At 41.6% G+C, this 19,850-nt stretch overlaps 1 protein-coding gene across 1 annotated transcript in view; it reads right to left on the bottom strand.

The window, feature by feature from the left end:
- BLNK (B cell linker) overlaps nucleotides 1–4,001 on the bottom strand; it is a 75,399-nt gene extending 71,398 nt beyond the window's left edge. The window contains exon 1 of the mRNA XM_082854138.1: nucleotides 3,808–4,001. Coding sequence (XP_082710264.1) covers nucleotides 3,808–3,854 — 47 coding nt within the window. The 5' untranslated portion in view covers nucleotides 3,855–4,001. The remainder of the gene's footprint in view (nucleotides 1–3,807) is intronic.
- Between the last annotated feature and the right edge of the window lie 15,849 nt (nucleotides 4,002–19,850).

The raw sequence follows: 19,850 nt of genomic DNA, 5'->3' as shown, positions 1-19,850 counted from the left end.
GTCCCAGGATCTGTCAAATCGGATCTCCAAATGAGAGCCCTAGCCATGAGACCCAGACACCCATGGCAGGGCTCTGTCATGCTCAACAGTTTATTAGCCACTTAGATTAGGGCAGAGAAGGGACGTTTGTCACGTCACAGCCCATGCAAAGCTAAATGCCACAGATGTCAGAAGCAACAGGTAAAATAGACAAAATAGCTAAAAAGAAGAACTGAAACTGACATGAAATTTATCAAGGATCAACGTAAAGTACTATGTTTCTGTTCGGAAAATCAATTGCACACCTATAGAATTAATAAGAATAACAATAAGATATTAAATAACCACCATTTTTCAATCCAATAATTACTATGTACCAGGATCACTCTAATCCTTACAACAGCCCTGTGGGATCGGTGCTGTTATTATCTCTATCTTTTCAGCTGAAGTAGCCGGGACCAGGGAATTTAAGTAAACTTTCCTAAACTCACACATAGGTTAGTTTGACTGAAAAATACCATACTCTTCAACCAATAATATAAGGATTAGGGAGACTTGGCTTGACCACACCTGTGTCAAAGACTTTTTCCATTTGTAAAAATAAGTGAGTATGTGTTTGTGGGAGCTACAAAGAAAAATACACACGCACAAACGATGAGTCATCTGGGAGGTTATTAAAAATATAAAAACGTAAAATTTCCTTTACAAACTAGTTTCACTAACTTGAAAGGAATATAGTCATTGTGATTCAGGACTGTAAATGTTGAAACGTTTACCTAGGAGTGTAATATTTTTATGAATAGGAATACTTACTGTGGAAGGATTGAGACCCCAGGTCTGAGCTGAGTTTCTGATGATATCATTACCTTATAAAATCCAGGGAAAATCATGGCTAAGAATCAACTAAAAGATCCTGAGAGTTTTTGAATTCCCATTAACAGAGAAACCGACTTCATGTAGTGCCCCAAAGGGAGAAAAAAAGCAAGAATCTGTGCTCACACATTTCTGTGGTCACATACAACTTAACCACTTCGCCTTTCTCAATTCCTCTGCAGTAGAAACTCTCAGGCTGACTACTCATCCCCAGCTGTCCATCTGGGAAGGTCCATCTGGAACCTTCTCTTTCTCCTTCATTTTGAGAATCTTTTTTTTTTTTTTTTCCAATCATGCCTGCTCTCTTTTTCTTAGCTGACTCTACTTTCCCTCCCTCCTGGTCACTCCTTCTGCCTCTAGTCTCTTTCCAGCCCTGGGAATACACCCCCTAGATCAGGGTCATCCCTTTTACTCCCCCTTGATGGACACTCACTAGCTCTCTGTTTTTTCTGGCTAAGAATTTAAGCAAATTATCATATAAACTTTGATAAACCTAAGAGTATGAACACAGCTCTTCACTTATACTGCCATCTGATGCCAAATAATTACACAGTTGGCAACATTCTGAATTGGTGATAACCTGTCAGGACAGAGGATACAAACCACAGGGATCAAGTATTCATTGACCTATTCCTTGCCATCCCATCTAATTACAGAAAAGATTTAAAATGGTGCTTCAAGTTCACTGTGTTTACAATTTCATTTCTTTGAAAAGTTTCACATCGACAGTGCACATTTTATTAAAACAGGCCAATTCTGTAAAAACAACTCAGTAACCAAGTAGAAAAAAAAAGTTACTTTTGCCTGAGCAGATGAATGTAGTATATGATTATCCACAATATGGTTTTGGTTTTCTACCCTCTAATCTAGTGTTGTATGTTGTCTATCGACTGCTCTGTGACAAAGCTGAACTTTGTCCCCGAGGGAAGGATCATAAAGTGATTTAGGTTCTGTTGCCTCTCGTTATTTAAATCCCCATCTGGATATCCTGAAAGAGGTTCTAAGACTTAGTATAGGCCTAGGTTATGGAATATCTCTGAAAAGGACCTGCTAAACCTTCTTGCTCGTTGGGGAGAAATCTTAATATCCATGCCTTGTTAGTTTCTTTGGCATGTCTTTCCTTCGCTCTCCCTTTTCACTGCTCTGCCCCAAGTCCAGGCCTGCAGCACTAGAGGCTTGGGTTACTTAACCGCCCCTCTTACTGAGCATCCCTGCCTCCAGGTTCGGCCCCCTCCAGTCCATCCTGCCAACCTCCCTTAAGCCCGCTGGCATGACATCTGTAACTGTATAAACCGTTCTCCAGCCCTCCGTGGTTAGAGCCCTCTCTGCCCTTTGTGATCTGGCCCCACCCTACGCATCTAACCTTTTGAGGACTTTCTGGTCCCACAGGCCTATTCTACAGCCTCTGTTGGGCAGAAGACTCTCCTCATCATCCTACAAATGGACCTAGTCAAGTCCAGCTCCCAGCGTCAGCTTCCGTCTTTCCTCCCTCCCAGCACATCAGGCTTTCCCTCCAATTCTCCAACTTCTTTTATCTTACCTGCCTCTCAAAGCCTAGCTCTTTATTTATTTACTTATTTTTATTGAGGTAACATTGGTTTATAACATTATGTACATTTCACTTTTACAACATTATATTTCTACCTCTGTATGTACCATAGTGTGCTCACCACCAAAAATCTAGTTTTCATCCATCACCATACACTTGACCTCCTTTACCCATTTCACCCTCCGCCCCCTGCCTCTTCACCTCTGGTAACCACGACTCCGTTCTCAACATCTACATGTTCGTTTTTATTTGATTTTGTTTGTTCATTTACTTTGACAAACCTTAGCACTTGAAGCGTCTTCTCTGTTAAAACCTCTCCAGCTACTCCAATTCACTTCTTATACTCACTGAGTCACTTACTACTTGCACTGTTTTACCTACCCACCTCCCATGACGGTGTAGCAACGTGAGACCAAGGGCAAGACTGAGGAAGCTTTTTGTCTCCTTACCAACACACCCTTGAAAGGGCTGACCGCGGCCATGCTGCCTCTTGATTCCAGACCAGCAGTTCGTTTCAAACTATCATTTACCAAGTACCTACCAGGTCTATGACCCATATTCTAACTGGGAAGGGCTGTCCCTCTGCCATTCTCAGACTAGTTTCTCTTAAATTCTGTCTCAAAAGCTCTGATTCTCTAGCTCCTTATCATTTCTGATAACTTCCTTGCTACACGTGTCACATCACCCTGTGAAAAACTGAAGTTCAAGTGGTAGCTGAAATATAAAACACTCATTGAACACTTAAAAGTTCCAGTCTCAAAAAGCCATGATGTTGTCACAATGAGACAAAAAGAAAATCTTCAAAATAAAAATTTGGGAAGTCTTTTCTTCTGTAAGTCAGAAGAGTTTCTTGATTCTTTCCCCTTGGGACACTTCTGGTTTATTTATTCTTTCGAAGTGGCTTTTTATAGATAATTGTTACACTGACATGGAGACACTGGAAAAACAGATCTAATCTCCCCAAAACACTTGTGACATACAGCCACAAAATAAATGAGATAGTAAAACTACAACGGATACAAATTATTACAACAATCTTTAACATTAAATAGTAATCCACAATGAAATATTTGAGTACTCAGATTAGACCAAACTCTTTTTAGAAAAGCTTGCTGTGTTCAGACTCTCCAAGCTGACCATTGGTAGAGTCTAAGCCCTTGGCTTTTCTTTTCTCTTCAAAGCTTTACACTTCAATCCATCACTGGCAAAGCCAGCTAGAGTAAGCTCACTTGTTCCTACACATTTCTTTAAAAATGCAAGTCCCTTTCCCTATAGCAATTGACACCCCACAGCCTTACAGCTAGCAAAGTATTCCAGGATTTCAGTATTTCTGAGATGCAGTAAGATCACTGAAAAAAAAAAAAGAGAGAAGAAGAAGGAAAAGTATTGGATGGCGAAAATCTTACCTCAACTTCTGACTGGCGGGGACAGTTATTTTATTAAGCTTATCCATTATTTTTGGTAACTATACGAGCCACAGATCACTGTCCAGTGGTCACGTCAGCAGTCCCTGGCTGTCCTGGGGAGTAGCATGGTAAGCCTTTGATCTCAAGAGTCCTAGTCACTTGAGTCTGATTTCTGAGACTGCAGGCTGCTGGCAGACACCCCTGCACGAGGAAGAAGTAAAACTTGCTTGAGCATGTAGTCAAGTTTCGTGTTTCTACATAGTCATGTGACCTGGGTAGCCAGCCGGCTTGGCCGATCACTCCACGTTGTGTAAACTTTAATAGTGAAACCTATTGGACATGCAAATTGCTTTCCAGCTGCTTTCTTCTGTAACCAGATTTATAATCAGGTCAGGGCAAGCTTCTGGCTGGTCACTACTTCCTGTTGTCCTGAACACATATAGTCCTTGTTTTCAGCAGGTGTCATGCTGTCCCCTTCCTGAGCTCAAGGAAAAGCAGAATAATCAATTCCATCTGAAAGTCTCTTTGGGACTTTCTGCTCATTTGCATAAAGTCATGGATAAACTTTTCCACTTAAAGGATCGTTATACGAAAATGGCATTTTTGTGTAGTTTCTCCTCACTCCTCTCCCCCAAATGGTTTTAAATAAATATCAAGATGACAGTGACACAGTGGTAACAGTTTACTTTGAGAGTTAGAATTCAGTTTTCCTGAAGATCTGTGTAAAATGGGAAGACAATTCTCTAGGCAAGGTCATTAGGGATAGAGACAGATAGGAGATCTGGAAAAGGGGAGAGGATCTCCATTGTACAGCATGGCCCCTTTATGAGGTTGATGGTGTCAGGAGTTGTGCTGATAGCCAGATGCTTTCAAACAAAATCAAGATGTACTCAAAGGTCAGCTAGGAACAAATTTAACAACCTCCCAACAATGCAGTTCTGACATCAGGCCATCCAGAAGTCCCCTTAAAAGCAGAGTGCCACTCTCCTCACTGCCTTTGTCCCCTCTTGGCCTCATCCACTGCTCACCTTCATCCCCACACCAGACCTAGTGATGGGCCAGTGAGGAGGGGAAGAGGAGCGGGAGGAAGGTGAGAGGCAGAGATGGATGTAGTAGATGGATGCCTTTCCTCCTGTACCTCTCCTTTGTACAAACAGAGGTTCTGTATTTCTCCAGGTAAATCTTTTTTTTTTTTTTTTTTTTTTTTTTTGCGGTACGTGGGCCTCTCACTGTTGCGGCCTCTTTCGTTGCGGAGCACAGGCTCCGGACGTGCAGGCTCAGCGGCCGTGGCTCGCGGGCCCAGCCGCTCCGCGGCATGTGGGATCTTCCCGGACCAGGGCACAAACCCGCGTCCCCTGCATCGGCAGGCGGACTCTCAACCACTGCGCCACCAGGGAAGCCCCTCTCCAGGTAAATCTTGATTATTCACATTCATGTACCGTCTCTGAATTTCTAGTTTAACCAGATGGTCAGGAGCAGAATCCACAGGGCTATTGAAGGGTGGGGCCCTTCTGCTCGGCCAAACCCCTGAATTGGCCAGGCCAGCAAGAAAGATCATCTTTCATGAGAAAAATGTAAGTGCTTGGCTCTTCCAATTGTTTATTTTCCCCAAACAGGAAGCTCAATTTTCTTGCAATTTATCTTGAAAGAGTTCTAGACCTTCACCTCTCAGCTCCTCACAGGTCTTAACAGAAGGGAACTAGTAGACCAGGAAGAGTGAGGGCACGGAGAATGTCATCAGGGTCAGGAAAATCAAGCTCCAACGAATGGGGCAATAATCGGCTTGTTCCTTCTAAATTACTGTAAAGTGCACCCCGTCAGCTACTTGACTTTTCTCTCAACCAACAACTCTGTTCAGCACCTGGGCTGCGTACTTATTATTTCCCCAGAGAAAAAGACCAAGGGCAAGGGTTACACTTCTGCTTTTTCTTTTTACAGCCACTTGTCTTTCTTCTTTTTACTGTGTCTAGTCTGACGTGATAAAAATGAGTGTCTGCTTTTCCAGACTGGGCATTTTACCCCATGTGGTACGTAGTGTGATAGCCATGATGTTCCAGGCTGCCACTACTTGGTCAGTGCAAACATGGAAATTGAGGACACCAAATTTTAGCCTATGATTTGTGGAAAGAGTAAGACCACACAACATGGTTTCCACAGCACATGGAGATCAACGTACCATGATAAACAGTCTCGAACTACATGGCACAGTGAACATGACAATTAATTAATTACTAGATTAACAGATGAAAAATGGATAATACCAACCTTAAAGAAAATGTGGAACTCCTGTACACTGCTGATAAAAATATAACTAGGTACAACCACTTTGGAAACAGCTTGGTATTACCTAATACACTTGATGACATACATACCTATGACCCAGCATGAGGTCATACATAACATAGCACTGTGTCAGAATACTAAAAATATACCATGTACACCAAGTCACGTGCAAGAATTGTCATTGAAGCACCATTTCTAACAGAAAACAAAACAACACTTGGAACAACCCAATTGCCCCTCAACAGGAAAACAGATAAATTAATTGTGGCATATTCATGCAGTGGAGCACTATTCAACAGCGAAAAGGAGTGAATACAATTGATCAGTATAGATAAATAGCAAAAATAATCTGAGCAATAAAGGCAAGTTAAAGAAGATCATACACCATGATCCAGTTATATTTAGGTTAAAGACATGTAAAACTAATTTATTATTTAGGACATATACATATAGGGTCAAACCAAGGGAGGGAATGATAAATATAAAATTCAGGTGAATGGAACTAGGGAGTGGGATTGGAGTGAAGGGGCACATAGGACTTCGAAGGCAAAGGTAGTGTCCTATTTCTTAAGTTGAGTGGTGGGTATATAGGTACTTATTGTAGATATTAAATATTTAACAAAAATATATAAAATAAGATCTGGTCTAAAGCTATGGGGCAAAGCCAGGACAGTCCGCCCAAGTCTCAGTTAGCTCTGTGAAACGATGAGGCTTGAGAACGAGAAGACATTATATTGGAGTTTGGGGATGAGACCAAGCAGCGCTGGTTTCTGTTGGGTTCTTTTCCTTGCATCCGTTAATGACAACCAACAACAACATGCGTTTTCAATGCTTTTATGTTCGTGTACTATGACACCATTCATTTTTTTTTCTTTTAATTAATTTATTTATTTGGCTGCGCTGGGTCTTAGCTGTGGCACGCGGGATCATCGTTGTGGCATGCAGGCTCTTAGTTGCGGGATGTGGGATCTAGTTCCCTGACCAGGGATGGAACCCAGGCCCCCTGCGTTGGGAACGCAGAGTCTTAACCACTGGACCACCAGGGTAGTCCTGACACCATTCATTATACACGTGAAAAAACGGATTCATAGGGAGGTTAAGTAACTGGCCCAAAGTTACACCACTCGTCAATGCTGGGATTCAAACCCAAGCTTGTTTCCATAGTCTAAGCTGACAATCACAGGGTTTTGCCATCACAAGAGATACCTGTGCTTCAGCAGAAGGCCCTGTCCTGACATCAAGGCACCAACTTAACCAAGACCTTGGGTGAGTCACTTAATCTCCCTGGCCTCAACTTCTCACCTTTAGAGGATGAGAAAGGGTATTCAAGAAGGGCTCAGACTCCCTCTGACTTGGCATCTGGACATTGGCCCATGTGCACAGAAATTGGATTCCGTGAGCAGAAACACTCTCATAGCTTCCAGAAGAGATGCCTTTGGTGGTCTGTGCGAGTTTGCTTCCCAGAGCGAGGCTAGGTGGTTGTGTCAGTTTACAGACCTTTGGAAATAGTCCAAGTCCTCACTGAAACTGGAAGGTGAGCCACGGTTCACCCTCTCTGCTCTGCCACCCACCTGCTCATGGCTCTTCCCCTGCCAGGGCTGGTTTAGGCAGATTGCCAAAGGAAGTAGACGAAGTGTGGCATGGACACTATGCTTCTATTGTTCTAATCATAACCTACTCCCACAAAGGTCAGCCTCACAACAACTCTATGACGGGGGTACGCTTATCATTCACGATGTGAAGTCTGAGCCTCAGAAAGGTGACAGCACTTGCCTAAGGCCACCCATTCTTCCTGATCCCTGAGCCAGGGCCCTTTAACCCCCAAACCATTCCCTCTCTTTTCCCTGTGCTGGCCCCCATTCTTGGGATGGGGGTGGGGGGGCTGTCCTGCAGGAACGGTGGCCCTGGCAGCTTTCTGACATGTGCAGGCCAAAGGAGCAGGGGCTTGCTGTTGGTCAGGCCCATGCCTGGTGAATTGGCCAGTGCCAGTTAAGGGCCCCGATGGAGGAAGGTTTGGGAGGAAGTTAGGGAGCCTGGGTAAAGCACTGGAGAAAAATAGCAGACGAGGCCAGAGAAAGGCCAAGAGAGAACAGGAACTGAGGCAGACGCTGCTAGTGGTCTATCTGTTCTCCTTTGCGGGGAGGGGGCAGGAAGGGAGGAAGAAGGAAGGAGACGACACAGCTGTGACTTGAACAAAGCGGCAAAGGCTCTTTTAGGCTCGAGGCTTCACTTTCTGTGACATGAATCAGTTCCCTATTTCATCTGTTCAGTAAACTCAATATTCTGTATATGAAATTGGCCTGCAGTGCAGTATCCGTATTACGAGGAGAATCGCTTTGAAGAAAACCGTCCAAGTATCAGTCCAGGTCCTTGGTTGGCAAGAACATTACCATAGCCTGTTGTCAGGACAGACAACTCCTGGCCTTTGTCTCATCTTCACCTCCTCCCTTGCCTTCAGCCCTCAGAGCCAGTCTGCGAGCAGGACTCTCCTTTGTAATATTTCCACCCTCGCCCTGTTCTCACTCCAGCCTAGATCCTCACCTGGATCACTGCTCAGCCTCCTGCTTCTTCTCTGCAGCTAGATCCACCCCCACTCTCATTCCCAGGCCATGTTCCCAACTGCTGACTCTCAAGAAGGATTTCAGAGGTTTTTCCTTTCTTCTAGAACCAAGTATGAATGTCATTCATGCCCCTGTCACTGAGTCTCACCTTGGGGCTTCATCTTATTCCTCACTGATTCCCAGCACGTGACCATTCCTTTGGTCAGACTGGTTCACAAACACCCATACTCCTCATCAGTCACACGGCCCAGCCACCAGCCAGAAATAGCTCTCCAAAGATGGGGTGGGAGGCAAGTACATGGGGTCCTCGATGGTCAGGAGACCAGGTCTTCCCTGTTAGTCAGGGCCACGATGAAGCCAGAGAGCAGGCAAGGGTGGAGAGGCAGAGTGCTCTGTCCAAGGAATGGGAGTGTCAGAGAAGTAGAAAGCCAAGATAAGGCTCATGGCCTCCAGGGATTGAGGTCCTGGAGGCCAGGAGAAGCCCTTGAGAGCAGATGCTGTGGCTGTTGATGACAGATTTCTGTTACCTTTTATCTGGTGGAGCGCCACGAGTCTCCTAGTCCTCTTACCCAGACAGTCCATCTAGATTCAGAGGGCCCCCAACTAAAGCAGACTTGAGCAACTCGGGAGATGGTCCATGTTCTTGGGTAGAATGACTCAGTGTCACGAATGCCATTATCTCCAAGTTAATATATAAGTTTAATGTGATGCCAATAAAAATAGCAATAAGATCCTCTCCTCCAACGACACCTGAGGGAAGTAGATTCTAAATTTCCTCTCTCTATAAAAACAAGCAAGAATTGCCAAGAAATCTCTGACAAAGAAGATCAAGGGAGTGGAAGGAGATAGACCTCTCAGATTTAAAGCACGCTATGAAGCCTCTCTAATAAAAACGGCATGGTATTTCTGCATGACCAACAGAACTAAAGAGAAAGTGCAGAAATAAACAGAAGAATTTAAGGAGATTAAATGCTATGAATGTGGCATATCTAATGGGAGGAAGATGGACTTCGTTTTTTTTGTTTTTGTTTTTGTGGCCTCTCCCGTTGCGGAGCACAGGCTCTGGACGCGCAGGCACAGCGGCCATGGCTCACGGGCTCAGCCGCACCGCGGCATGTGGGATCTTCCCGGACCGGGGCACGAACCTGCGTCCCCTGCATCGGCAGGCGGAATCTCAAACACTGCTCCACCAGGGAAGCCCAGAAAGATGGACTTTTTCATAAGCAGGGCAATTGCAAAGCCACTGGGGAAGAGATAAGATTTAGATTCATACCTCAAACCATTCAACAGAAAAAACTTGCAGTGGATCAGAGCTCTAACTATAAAAATGAAGCCATAGCTGTACCAGAAGTAGACACAATTAAATTTCTTTATAACCTTATCTATGACTTAAAATCCAGAAGCAATCAAAGAAAAGACTGATAAATTTAACTAGAAAAACATAAAGAACTTTTTTGTGGCAAAAAAACATTATAAACATCATCAAAAGACAAAGGACAAATTGGGAGTAAAGAGTTGAATCATATATCACAGATAAAAGGCTAATCTCCCCAATAGATAAAGAGCTCCTAAAAATTGAGACAGAAAAAAAAAATGACCATGAAAAGCCTTTAAATGGATGGAAATATGCTCAATCTCCTATTAAGAGAAAGGTTATAACCAGGCGGAAGAACATATGCATGTTTACGTACCAGATTAGCAAAAATCTGCAAGTCTGATGATAGGATGCTCTTAGGAAACAGGCACTCTTTGCTAACAACATGTTACAATCCCATGGAGGGGAACTGGCAATATTTAACAAAATAAATGAATTGACCTTGTAACCCAGCAATGTCACTTCTAGAACCCTCTCCTGAAGATACACTTTCACAGACACAGGCATGCAACATCTGCACAGAGTTATTTGTTGCAGTTTTATTTGCAACAACGAGAATTGGAAAAACCTAAATGCTTTTCAGTGGAGGACGGGTTGAATACATTTTAGTTCATCCTTGTAGCAGAGTTCTGTGCCGCCATAAAAATGGTGTGACCTCTGGGATACGGTAAGTGGAAGAGACAAGGTCAGGACAGTGTAAGCTACTTCTTTAAAAAAAAACAAGAAGATAGAGGAAAATACACATACTTATTATTGCAAAAACAAACATAAACACTAGAAGGATAAATCATAAACTAATACAAATAGCCATCTATAGGAGGCAGGAGGGAGCTGGAAACAGAGCAGAAATGATAGGGATGTAGATTGATTCTCGGGATCTATCTTTTCATAGTTTTGACTTTTAAACTAGATAATGGCTTGACATATAATAAAAAAACAAAATTAATGCAAAAAATTTAAAAAGGCAAACTTTAGAATAAAAATAAACAGAAACAAGTGAATGTAAATAGTAACATACCCTGGAAAAGAGAATTATTTTGACTTTTTTTTTTTTTTTTTTTTTTTTGCGGTACGTGGGCCTCTCACTGTTGTGGCCTCTCCCGTTGCGGAGCACAGGCTCCGGACGCGCAGGCTCAGCGGCCATGGCTCACGGGCCCAGGCGCTCCGCGGAGGGGCACGAACCCATGTCCCCTGCATCGGCAGGCGGACTCTCAACCACTGCGCCACCAGGGAAGCCCTATTTTGACTTTTGAACACAGTCCTCTGTGCATCCTCAGTGAAACATATCCTAAGAATGAAAATGTTACAAAGAAATCTCAAACTCTACTCAATATTTTTATTTTTAGTAATAAAATGTGTATTATAATTTTCAAAGTGTTTTTTTGGTATAATGTAGATAAAGCTAATAAATATGTTCATATTAGCAGAAACTAAGATTTTTAGTGTGAGAGAAAAAATACAAATATAAAATCAAAGACAAATTGGTAATGTTAAATTTAATTGGAAATATCAGTCTGAACTCACTATTTAGTTCCTAGCACTAAATCTTGAAAGGACCTAGAAGCAATGACATTCCAGATTTTAAACACATGAAGTGATGCTCAATTACAATTATATCAAGAAACAGACAAATTCCCCACTAACAGGAGCTAGAGGCTAGAAGGCAGGGTTGATTTCAGGCCTGGGGCATAGACAATGGAAGCTGAACCTGGAACATCTTGTGCCAGAAAACATCAAAGATCCAGGAGCAGATCTTTGAAGGGGGTGATTTGAGCAACAAAAAAAGAATAATGACTGTAATTTATTTTAAAATTTTGAACAAATTAAAATCCACTGGTGTAAGTAATAAAACCCAAAACCAAAGTCAATTGCAAAAATTGGAGATAACTATTCCACCAAATCCTTACTTCTTGTAATGAGCACATTAGAAATGAAGGAAGCATTTACCATTTTTTAAGAGGAATTGAAAATCCTCCTTGATTTTCTAAGAATGCTAGCTAGTAAAGAATGCTAGCATTCTAAGAATGCTAGCTAGTACAGTAAAAACACTGTAACAGAATAAGAAAATCACCATTTTGCAATGGCAAAATAAATAATTGATTAAGGTGAGGATCATCAGTTATTGCTAAAACTAGTAGGTGAATGTTGGGGAACAGGATAGTCTCAAGGTGTGAAAGGCTCATCCCATGGGCTGCTGGCTAATTGCCAAGGGAAAAGCCAACGTTTGCAGAGATGAAATCTGGCTGTCATTGTCTTAAGTGTTCAAACTCAGCATGATCCTTACTTCTTCCTGATGTGATGCAAAACTAAATACATCTCACTAAGAAGCACTGTTGCCACAAATGTTTGATCGCAATCTAATCAATTTTTAGACCTAACTTCCAGTTCACAGAGAGTGAACATATAATCAATGATCCAAACTAGGGCACTTACGAGAGTGAAAGAGGATTCATTTAACAATTATGCCAGGACTACAGGTGTAAACAGGCAGGACATTCCCAGATAAACTGGAATGTGAGATCTCGCTAAGTTTACAGGAAGTAAAGGTGGTAGAGAAACAAGTTGGACAGCACTAAGAGGGAAGAATATAATTTTTAAATATCCAGATGTGGGGAATTCTACAGAACAACCACCTGGTCTTAAAAAAAAGAAAAGAAAAAGAAAAAAATAGAGGAGATGTTCAAAATTAAATCAGACTGAAGAGTCGTAACAACCAAATGCAATGCATGAACCCAAATAGGATACTGGTGGAAAGAAACCAACTCTAGAAGACATTTGCGGACCATTGGGAAAATTTTCATATGGTCTGGAGATTAGATGATATTAGGGAATTGTTAACATTCTTAAGAACAATCATGGTATTGTGGTAATATAGAAAGATCCTTATTACAACATTTTTGGGAGGTGAATGCTTTTGGATTTAAAGGTTTAAGTAGGCATGTCTACAACTTACCTTCAAATGGTTCAGAAAAAAATGTTAGCAATGATTGAAGCTGGGTGGTAGGTATACAGGTGTTTGTTGTACCATTCTTTCAACTTTTCTATACATTTGAAATTTTCATGTAAGAGTTTAAAAAATGGCAGGACTCCAAATGTTTCTCACCCTCAAGCCCTCTACAGAGCCATCAGGGGTACTGGAACTGCCTGGTTCCCCAGGCCTCCTCATCAGCGCCCTCTCCATCAATGTAGAATCCCGCTCAGGAGTTCCCAAGCACAGTCTTTCTGTCTCCCATTTCTGGCCCCAATCTTGACCACTTTCTAATTTCTTGTGGCCTGTCCAAATCCCACTCACCTTCAAGGCACACTTCCTCCTGGAAACTTGTCCTGTCTTCTGGTCCACCTGGGCTACTACTCTGACCTCCTCCAGCTCTTCGAACTTGCACCACAGTTTTTGCTTTTAGCCATATGCCAACTCTCTAATATTTTTCCCAAGTGTATATCCTACTACCTTGATGAGATTATAAACATACCAGTGAAAGGACTATATTCTATTTCTTTGGTCTTTCTCTGTAGCAAGCACAAAACTAGAATATTGTTTGTATATAATAAATACTTTCTGAATTAAACCTGACAGTTATTAAAAGATATGTGCAAGTAAATAAAGTAAAAATTAGTTGTGAGACACAATTACTATTCAAACTCAGGAAGTGAATCAATGTTGAAAATCATTGAAGTTGCTGGTTTCATACGTAAGGAGCTTGGTAGTTGTCACTCCATCCTAACAACAAGTGAAAAACTGAATAGACTGAAAAAATCAACAATTCTTCTTTGCTCTGTAAGAGAGGAAGTATACAGTGCAAACTGCTGCCCCCAGGGTCGAAGAGACAGACAGGTGCATACAGGTCATTATGGCTTACTGGAGCAGAGACTTGCTAGCAAAACCACTGTAGGAACGAGTGAGGGTGTAGAAAAACCTGAACTGCAATTGATGAATTGCTGGAGGCTCAGTGGGGACAACTCTGAGGATTAAAAACTCCAGGAGGACCCAGTCATAAGGTGACAATATTTTGAGATTTACCTCTAGGAGCTTGACCAGGTTCCCACAGTAAATATCAGAGAAAAATCCCCTTGAGCTTCCGGTAGGGGTGGAGAAAAGAAAACATTTTGAAATAAATCAGAGCACTCCATTATTAACAAGCCCTGCCCCCAGTGGAAACTAGTTAACCATGGCCTAACCTGCTGGTGTATTATCAGAGCCTAACTGACCTGGGAAAGGGAAGTACCCAATTCCAGCCCACTCTAGTCATGCTGTCCCACCTAAGTGGGAGAATAAAAAAGAGAAGCATTTGTGAAGTTCACGGTCCAGAGGCTTAAGCTCACTAAGACTGAGACCTGATCACAGGACTGCAGAATGCTCCCCCGCCACATTACTAAAGGCCTGTTTACAGCAGTTCCTTTTACCTCATACATCATGTCTAGCCATCAAAAAAAAAAAGAAAAAAAAAACAAGGCATACCAAAAGGGAAAACCCCACAATTTGCAGAGACACCGTGAGCATTAGAACCAGACATGGCAGGGATGTTGGAATTATCAGACGAGGAATTTGAAACATCTATGATTAATACGTTAAGGGCTCAAATGGATAAAGGAACCCAGCATGAAGATCAGGTAGGCAATGTAAACAGAGAGATGGAAATCCTAAGAAAGAATCAAAAAGAAATGCAAGAGATAAAAAACACTGTAACAGAAATAAAGAATGCTTTTGATGGACATAGTAGTAGACTGAACATGGCTGAGGAAAGAATCTCAAAGCTAGAGTAGATTTCAAGAGAATCCTCAAAAACCGAAAAACAGAGAGGACAAAGGCTGAAAAAAAAAACCCCAAACCAGAACAGAGTACCCAAGGACTGTGGGATAACTAAAAAGTTATAACATACACAGAGTGGGAGTACCAGAAGGAGAAGGAAGAGAGAAAGAAGCAGAAGCAATATTTGAAACAATAAGGATGGAGAATTTTCCCAAATTAATGTCAGACACCAAACCATACATCCAGGAATCTCAGAGAACCCCAGGCAGGATAAATACCAAAAACTACACCAAGGCGTATCATTTTCAAACTGCAGAAAATCAAAGCTAAGGAAAAAATTCTGAAAAAAATCCAGAAGAAAAAACACACAGAAAAAGATAAGAATCACATCCGACTTTCCTACACAGAGAAAGATAAGAATCACATCCGACTTCTCAGAAACCATGCAAGCTAGAAGAGAGTGAAATGAAATATTTTAAATGTTGACAGAAAAAAACCACCAACACAGAATTTGGTACCCTGTGAAATTATCCTTCAAAAGCAAAGGAGAAATAGGACTTTATCAGACAAACAAAAATTGAGGAAATTTGTTGCCATTAGAATTGCCTTGCAAGAAATGTTGAAATAAGTTCTTTAGAGAGAAGGAAAATAATATAGGTCAAAAAACTGGATCTACATAAAGTAAGAAAGAATTGAAGAAGGAATAGATAAAGGTAAAATAACTTTTATTTTTCTTATTCTTAATTAGTCTAATAGATAACAGTTTGCTCAAAATAATAATATCAACAATGTATGTATGTTTATGTATATATTTTATGTATATATTTGCTTATGTATGCTTATACATAAGTGAAATAAATGACAGTGATGATACAAGGGATGAGAGGGAAGCAATTAAGAGTTATTTTATTATCAATATAAGGTACTGACACTACCTGTGAAGTGATATATTCACAGCTTATTTGAAAGTGGACTTGGATTAGCTGTAAATGTATCTTGCAAACTCTAGCTCAACCACTGAAAAAAGTAAAGAAGGAAGTATAAACAATATGCTAAGAAAGGAGAGAAGATCGAATCACATTAATCACTGGATTAAAACCACGAAAGGCAGAACCTTCCTGGGCTGAACAGGCTACAGAGTTACATATATGGTTAGGACTGTTTTTCATGTACTCTGGGCCTCTTGGTTAATTCCTTACTGGCGAGATGGCTCTGGCTCAGTGGGTTGCTGGATGTAGTTCATACCAGCTCTTGAGAGACAATTGTTAAAATTTTAGGAATTTTGTGAGCCTGTTGTTAACATAGCCATTATTTGAAAGAGATAAATTATTTAAGCCTACAATTAAATGTTATAATTAAAACAAAGGTAATACGGTGACTTCCCTGGTAGCGCAGTGGTTGAATCCGCCTGTCAACGCAGGGGACAAGGGTTCGATCCGTGGTCCGGGAAGATCCCACATGCTGCAGAGCAACTAAGCCTGTGTGCCACAACTACTGAGCCTGCGCTCTAGAGCCCGTGAGCCACAACTACTGAGCCCATGTGCCTCAACTACTGAAGCCTGCGCGCCTAGAGCCCGTGCTCTGCAACAAGAGAAGCCACTGCAATGAGAAGCCTGCGCACCGCAACAAAGAGTAGCCCCCGCTCACTGCAACTAGAGAAAGCCTCCACGCAGCAACAAAGACCCAACGCAGCCAAAAATTAATTAATTAATTAATTAAAAACAAAAGAAACCTTAAAAAAAAAAGGTAAAATATATTCTAAACTCATCTTTCATAGTTATTTTTTTACATTTTGCTCTTATCTGTGCTCTTAAGGTTATGTAGATCCATTGTATCCATGTCTGTGGTGGAAGGATTACGTGATGGTGGTGCTTCCCAACTCGGTGTTCAGCAACATTAGGTTGGAGCTTGGAATCAGCCATGGTGGAAATGTTGATAGCCCTGGAATTGGCAAATACTGTACTACAAATCAGGGCTGGGTTTTTTTTGAGAGCCAATTATTAAACATTGACAAATATACCACTACTCTGCTCTAGCCTCACAGTCCCTCAGGTTCAAGAACAACAGAATGGTGACAGCACCCTCAAATGTAGTGATATCTATTTTGGTCATATCTCCATCCCTGAACCAAACACCAAGGCCAGGGGGAAATTTATGCCCTGTCCTCCACCCTGGACCTTGGTCAGAGGCTGTCCCATGCCCATGTATGTGGGGTGATCCCCACATGAAAATCAGGGGCTTTCACTGGAAGAAGGGACATAGGCTACTAGAAAAACTTCAAAATATAACCACCATAGCTTGTAAAGCAGTGGCTTCCATGTAGTCTCCATCTCCCCTAACTCACCTCAAGGTGTCTTGGGCAAGAAGCAAGTGGTTCTGGACCAGTGAAGCTCCTGGTACGTGGGGAGAGATGGGGAGGCTCTGATCTGAGACCTCTTCTGCACAATCTCCAATCTTCCCCTTTGGTGGAATGATGTCCCCACTATCTTCCCCCCCAGTCCTGTTTATTCCTGCTCACAGCTTGCTTCCAGCTTAGACAAATGAAACATGCATTCTTGTGTTGTGTGGGTTTCTGAGATATTTTAAAAATCAATTTAAATTATTTTTCCTGTGATGGGTCCTAGTTAAGTGGAGGAGATGTACAAACAAATTATTACAAAGCAATGTGAAGTGAGTTTTCAAAGAGATATTTATAAGCTGTGCTGAGAGCTAGTGGGGAAGTTAGTTAGGAAAATGGGGGCAGCTCCCCAGAGAAGAGGACTTGTGACCTGGAGATTTACATACAAGTAAGAAGTTCCCTATGTGGCAGGAGATGCACAAAGGGGACTATCTATTCCAAAGGAACAATGTGAGTTGTGGTACCACTAGGTCAAGCAGCTTCATTTATCCCTTCTCTCTTTTTCCCAATACTCTAGACACCTCGGGAAAATTTCCCTTCCTCTCTTGCTCTCCTTTCTATTCTGAGCCAAAAATAGAACCCAACCATGGGAGTCGCACCAAAACACTGTGGGGTGCACCCTTGCATGGGGGACAAAGAACACCAGGGCTTTAAACTGAACATGCAACGAGCCCAGGCCATGGAAATGACCCACATGCACCCTGGAATCTCCAGCTGCCTCTACTACCTCCTCAGGTGAAACCCACTCCTCTTAAAGCATAAGCATTCAAAGCAAACAAGTTCTTACTTTGTTAGCTTTTCTCTTTGGCTCAGTTACTATATTGCCAGAGAGTCGTTTTCTATTTTCATCACCAGAGCAGACATTTCTCCAACAGTCTTTTGAGCCTGGGGACCAAAGCACCATTTATAGCTTTGCTTCTATGGGGAAAAGTGCTTTCAAGTTCCAAACAACGGACTTACAAATAAATTATTGAACTCAAACTGCTTTTAAGCAATGAGCTTCCTGTAATGTTCTGCACACTTCAGTGCTAAAGGCTGATGTGTGTGTGTGTGTTTAAAATTGTCTAAATATGGGTGCCAGGTGTTACATTTTCAGACTGACCGAGTGTATCTTTTTTTCCCTCTTAAAGCAACAGAATCATTTCTTTGCTGAACACATATCCGCTTTAAAATAACTGATGAAAGAAATGACTGGGGCTGCAAAACTAAAATAGCAATGCTGAAAATTCAGGGGTAAAGATATGTATTTGCACAGTATGCGAAAAACGGTTACCTTACTTGTAAACTTTATTATTTCAGGTTCAGGAAAAACAGTAAAGTACCTCCAAGCACAGGGAGAGTTAAGAGATCAAAGCCACCTGTACAGCTTGGTTTTACTTCGAGTCCAGTCACCCAAGGAGATCGCCAAGATGAGGTTTCTAGTCTGCTTTGAAGCAAGCCAGACACAGAAAAATTTAAAAACCACACAGTGAAGAGAGCACACAATCTGTCTCCCTGTTGTCAAAAATATCATCAGATAATGCGCATATCAGTCAGAAGGGGTGAACATGCAAAATGCTTTTTTCCATGGAAAGAAGACTCTTGGGCTCAGTACTTGATTCATTTCACTCTCCCACCCTCAATTCCTCCCTATTTCTTTTCTACACCCTTGACTGCTCTTCTCTGTTCAGTCTCTTTATTTCTCTCTCACTTCCTCTAATGATAGGAGATGACATGGTTAGAATTAATCCTCCTGAACCAAAGAAATTAATTCAGCTAATTCAGTTTTTTTCCTTTCAAAACCTTTTATTTATTTCTGTTTATTCCAGATTCATACCCTATATATATATACATTGTCATAATGAAGCATTTTTCTCTGTGAGCATTAGCACGTAATTTTATATGTACCTGAACAGTAGGCATTTAAAAAAATAAATATGATAACTAGCAAATTAAACATTTTTTAAAAACACCTGTTTGCCCTTTTGAACAAAGTCCAGTATTTCATAGTGAGCAGAACTGGCTATATATTTTCTGGGATCCAGCAGAACATGGAAATGTGAGGCCTCTTGTTAAAGAATTAAGGATTTCAAGATGGTGATAGCAGAGCACTGAACCACTGTGTGGTTTTTCTGAAAGTTGGGACCCTACATGACTGCACAGGCCACATGCCCATGAAGCTGAGCCTGCTGGTGGGATTTTATTAATGAGAGTGACACACACATAGACACATGCACATTTCTCTAGGCTGGTATAGAATTAACCAGCAAATTTACATTGAAAATGTAATAATGTGACCTTACAAAAAAGTGCAAACATCTTTTGGTGGTTCCCAATATACTTCCTGAGAATTCACTTATTCATAATAACTGACACAGAGAAAATATTGTAATTTGTTATGACATCTGGGACAACTGATGAACAGGGTGTTTTGGATGAACTGTTTTCAAATTTTTAGAACTTGATAAAATATGCTCAAAATGTGCTAAACATGGAAACGGAATTTTGAAGCCATCTTTCCCCTGGGGCTAGAAGCATTTGTAGTAATGTATGTGGAAGGGCTCTGAGTATTGACAGCCATGATCAACCTTAGCCATCATGTAACAGATTAACAGAATGGCCGATAAAGCCGAGTTTACAGCTGAAGGAATCCTGAACAATTTCTCTGGTTCCAACAAATTAAATCACAGTCACATTTTT

The sequence above is a fragment of the Leucopleurus acutus genome (genome assembly GCF_964270905.1).
Source record: "Leucopleurus acutus genome assembly, chromosome: 14".
Lineage (NCBI taxonomy): Eukaryota > Metazoa > Chordata > Mammalia > Artiodactyla > Delphinidae > Leucopleurus > Leucopleurus acutus.
Note: the sequence above shows the minus strand (reverse complement) of the source record. Positions and strands in the feature narration are given on the sequence as shown.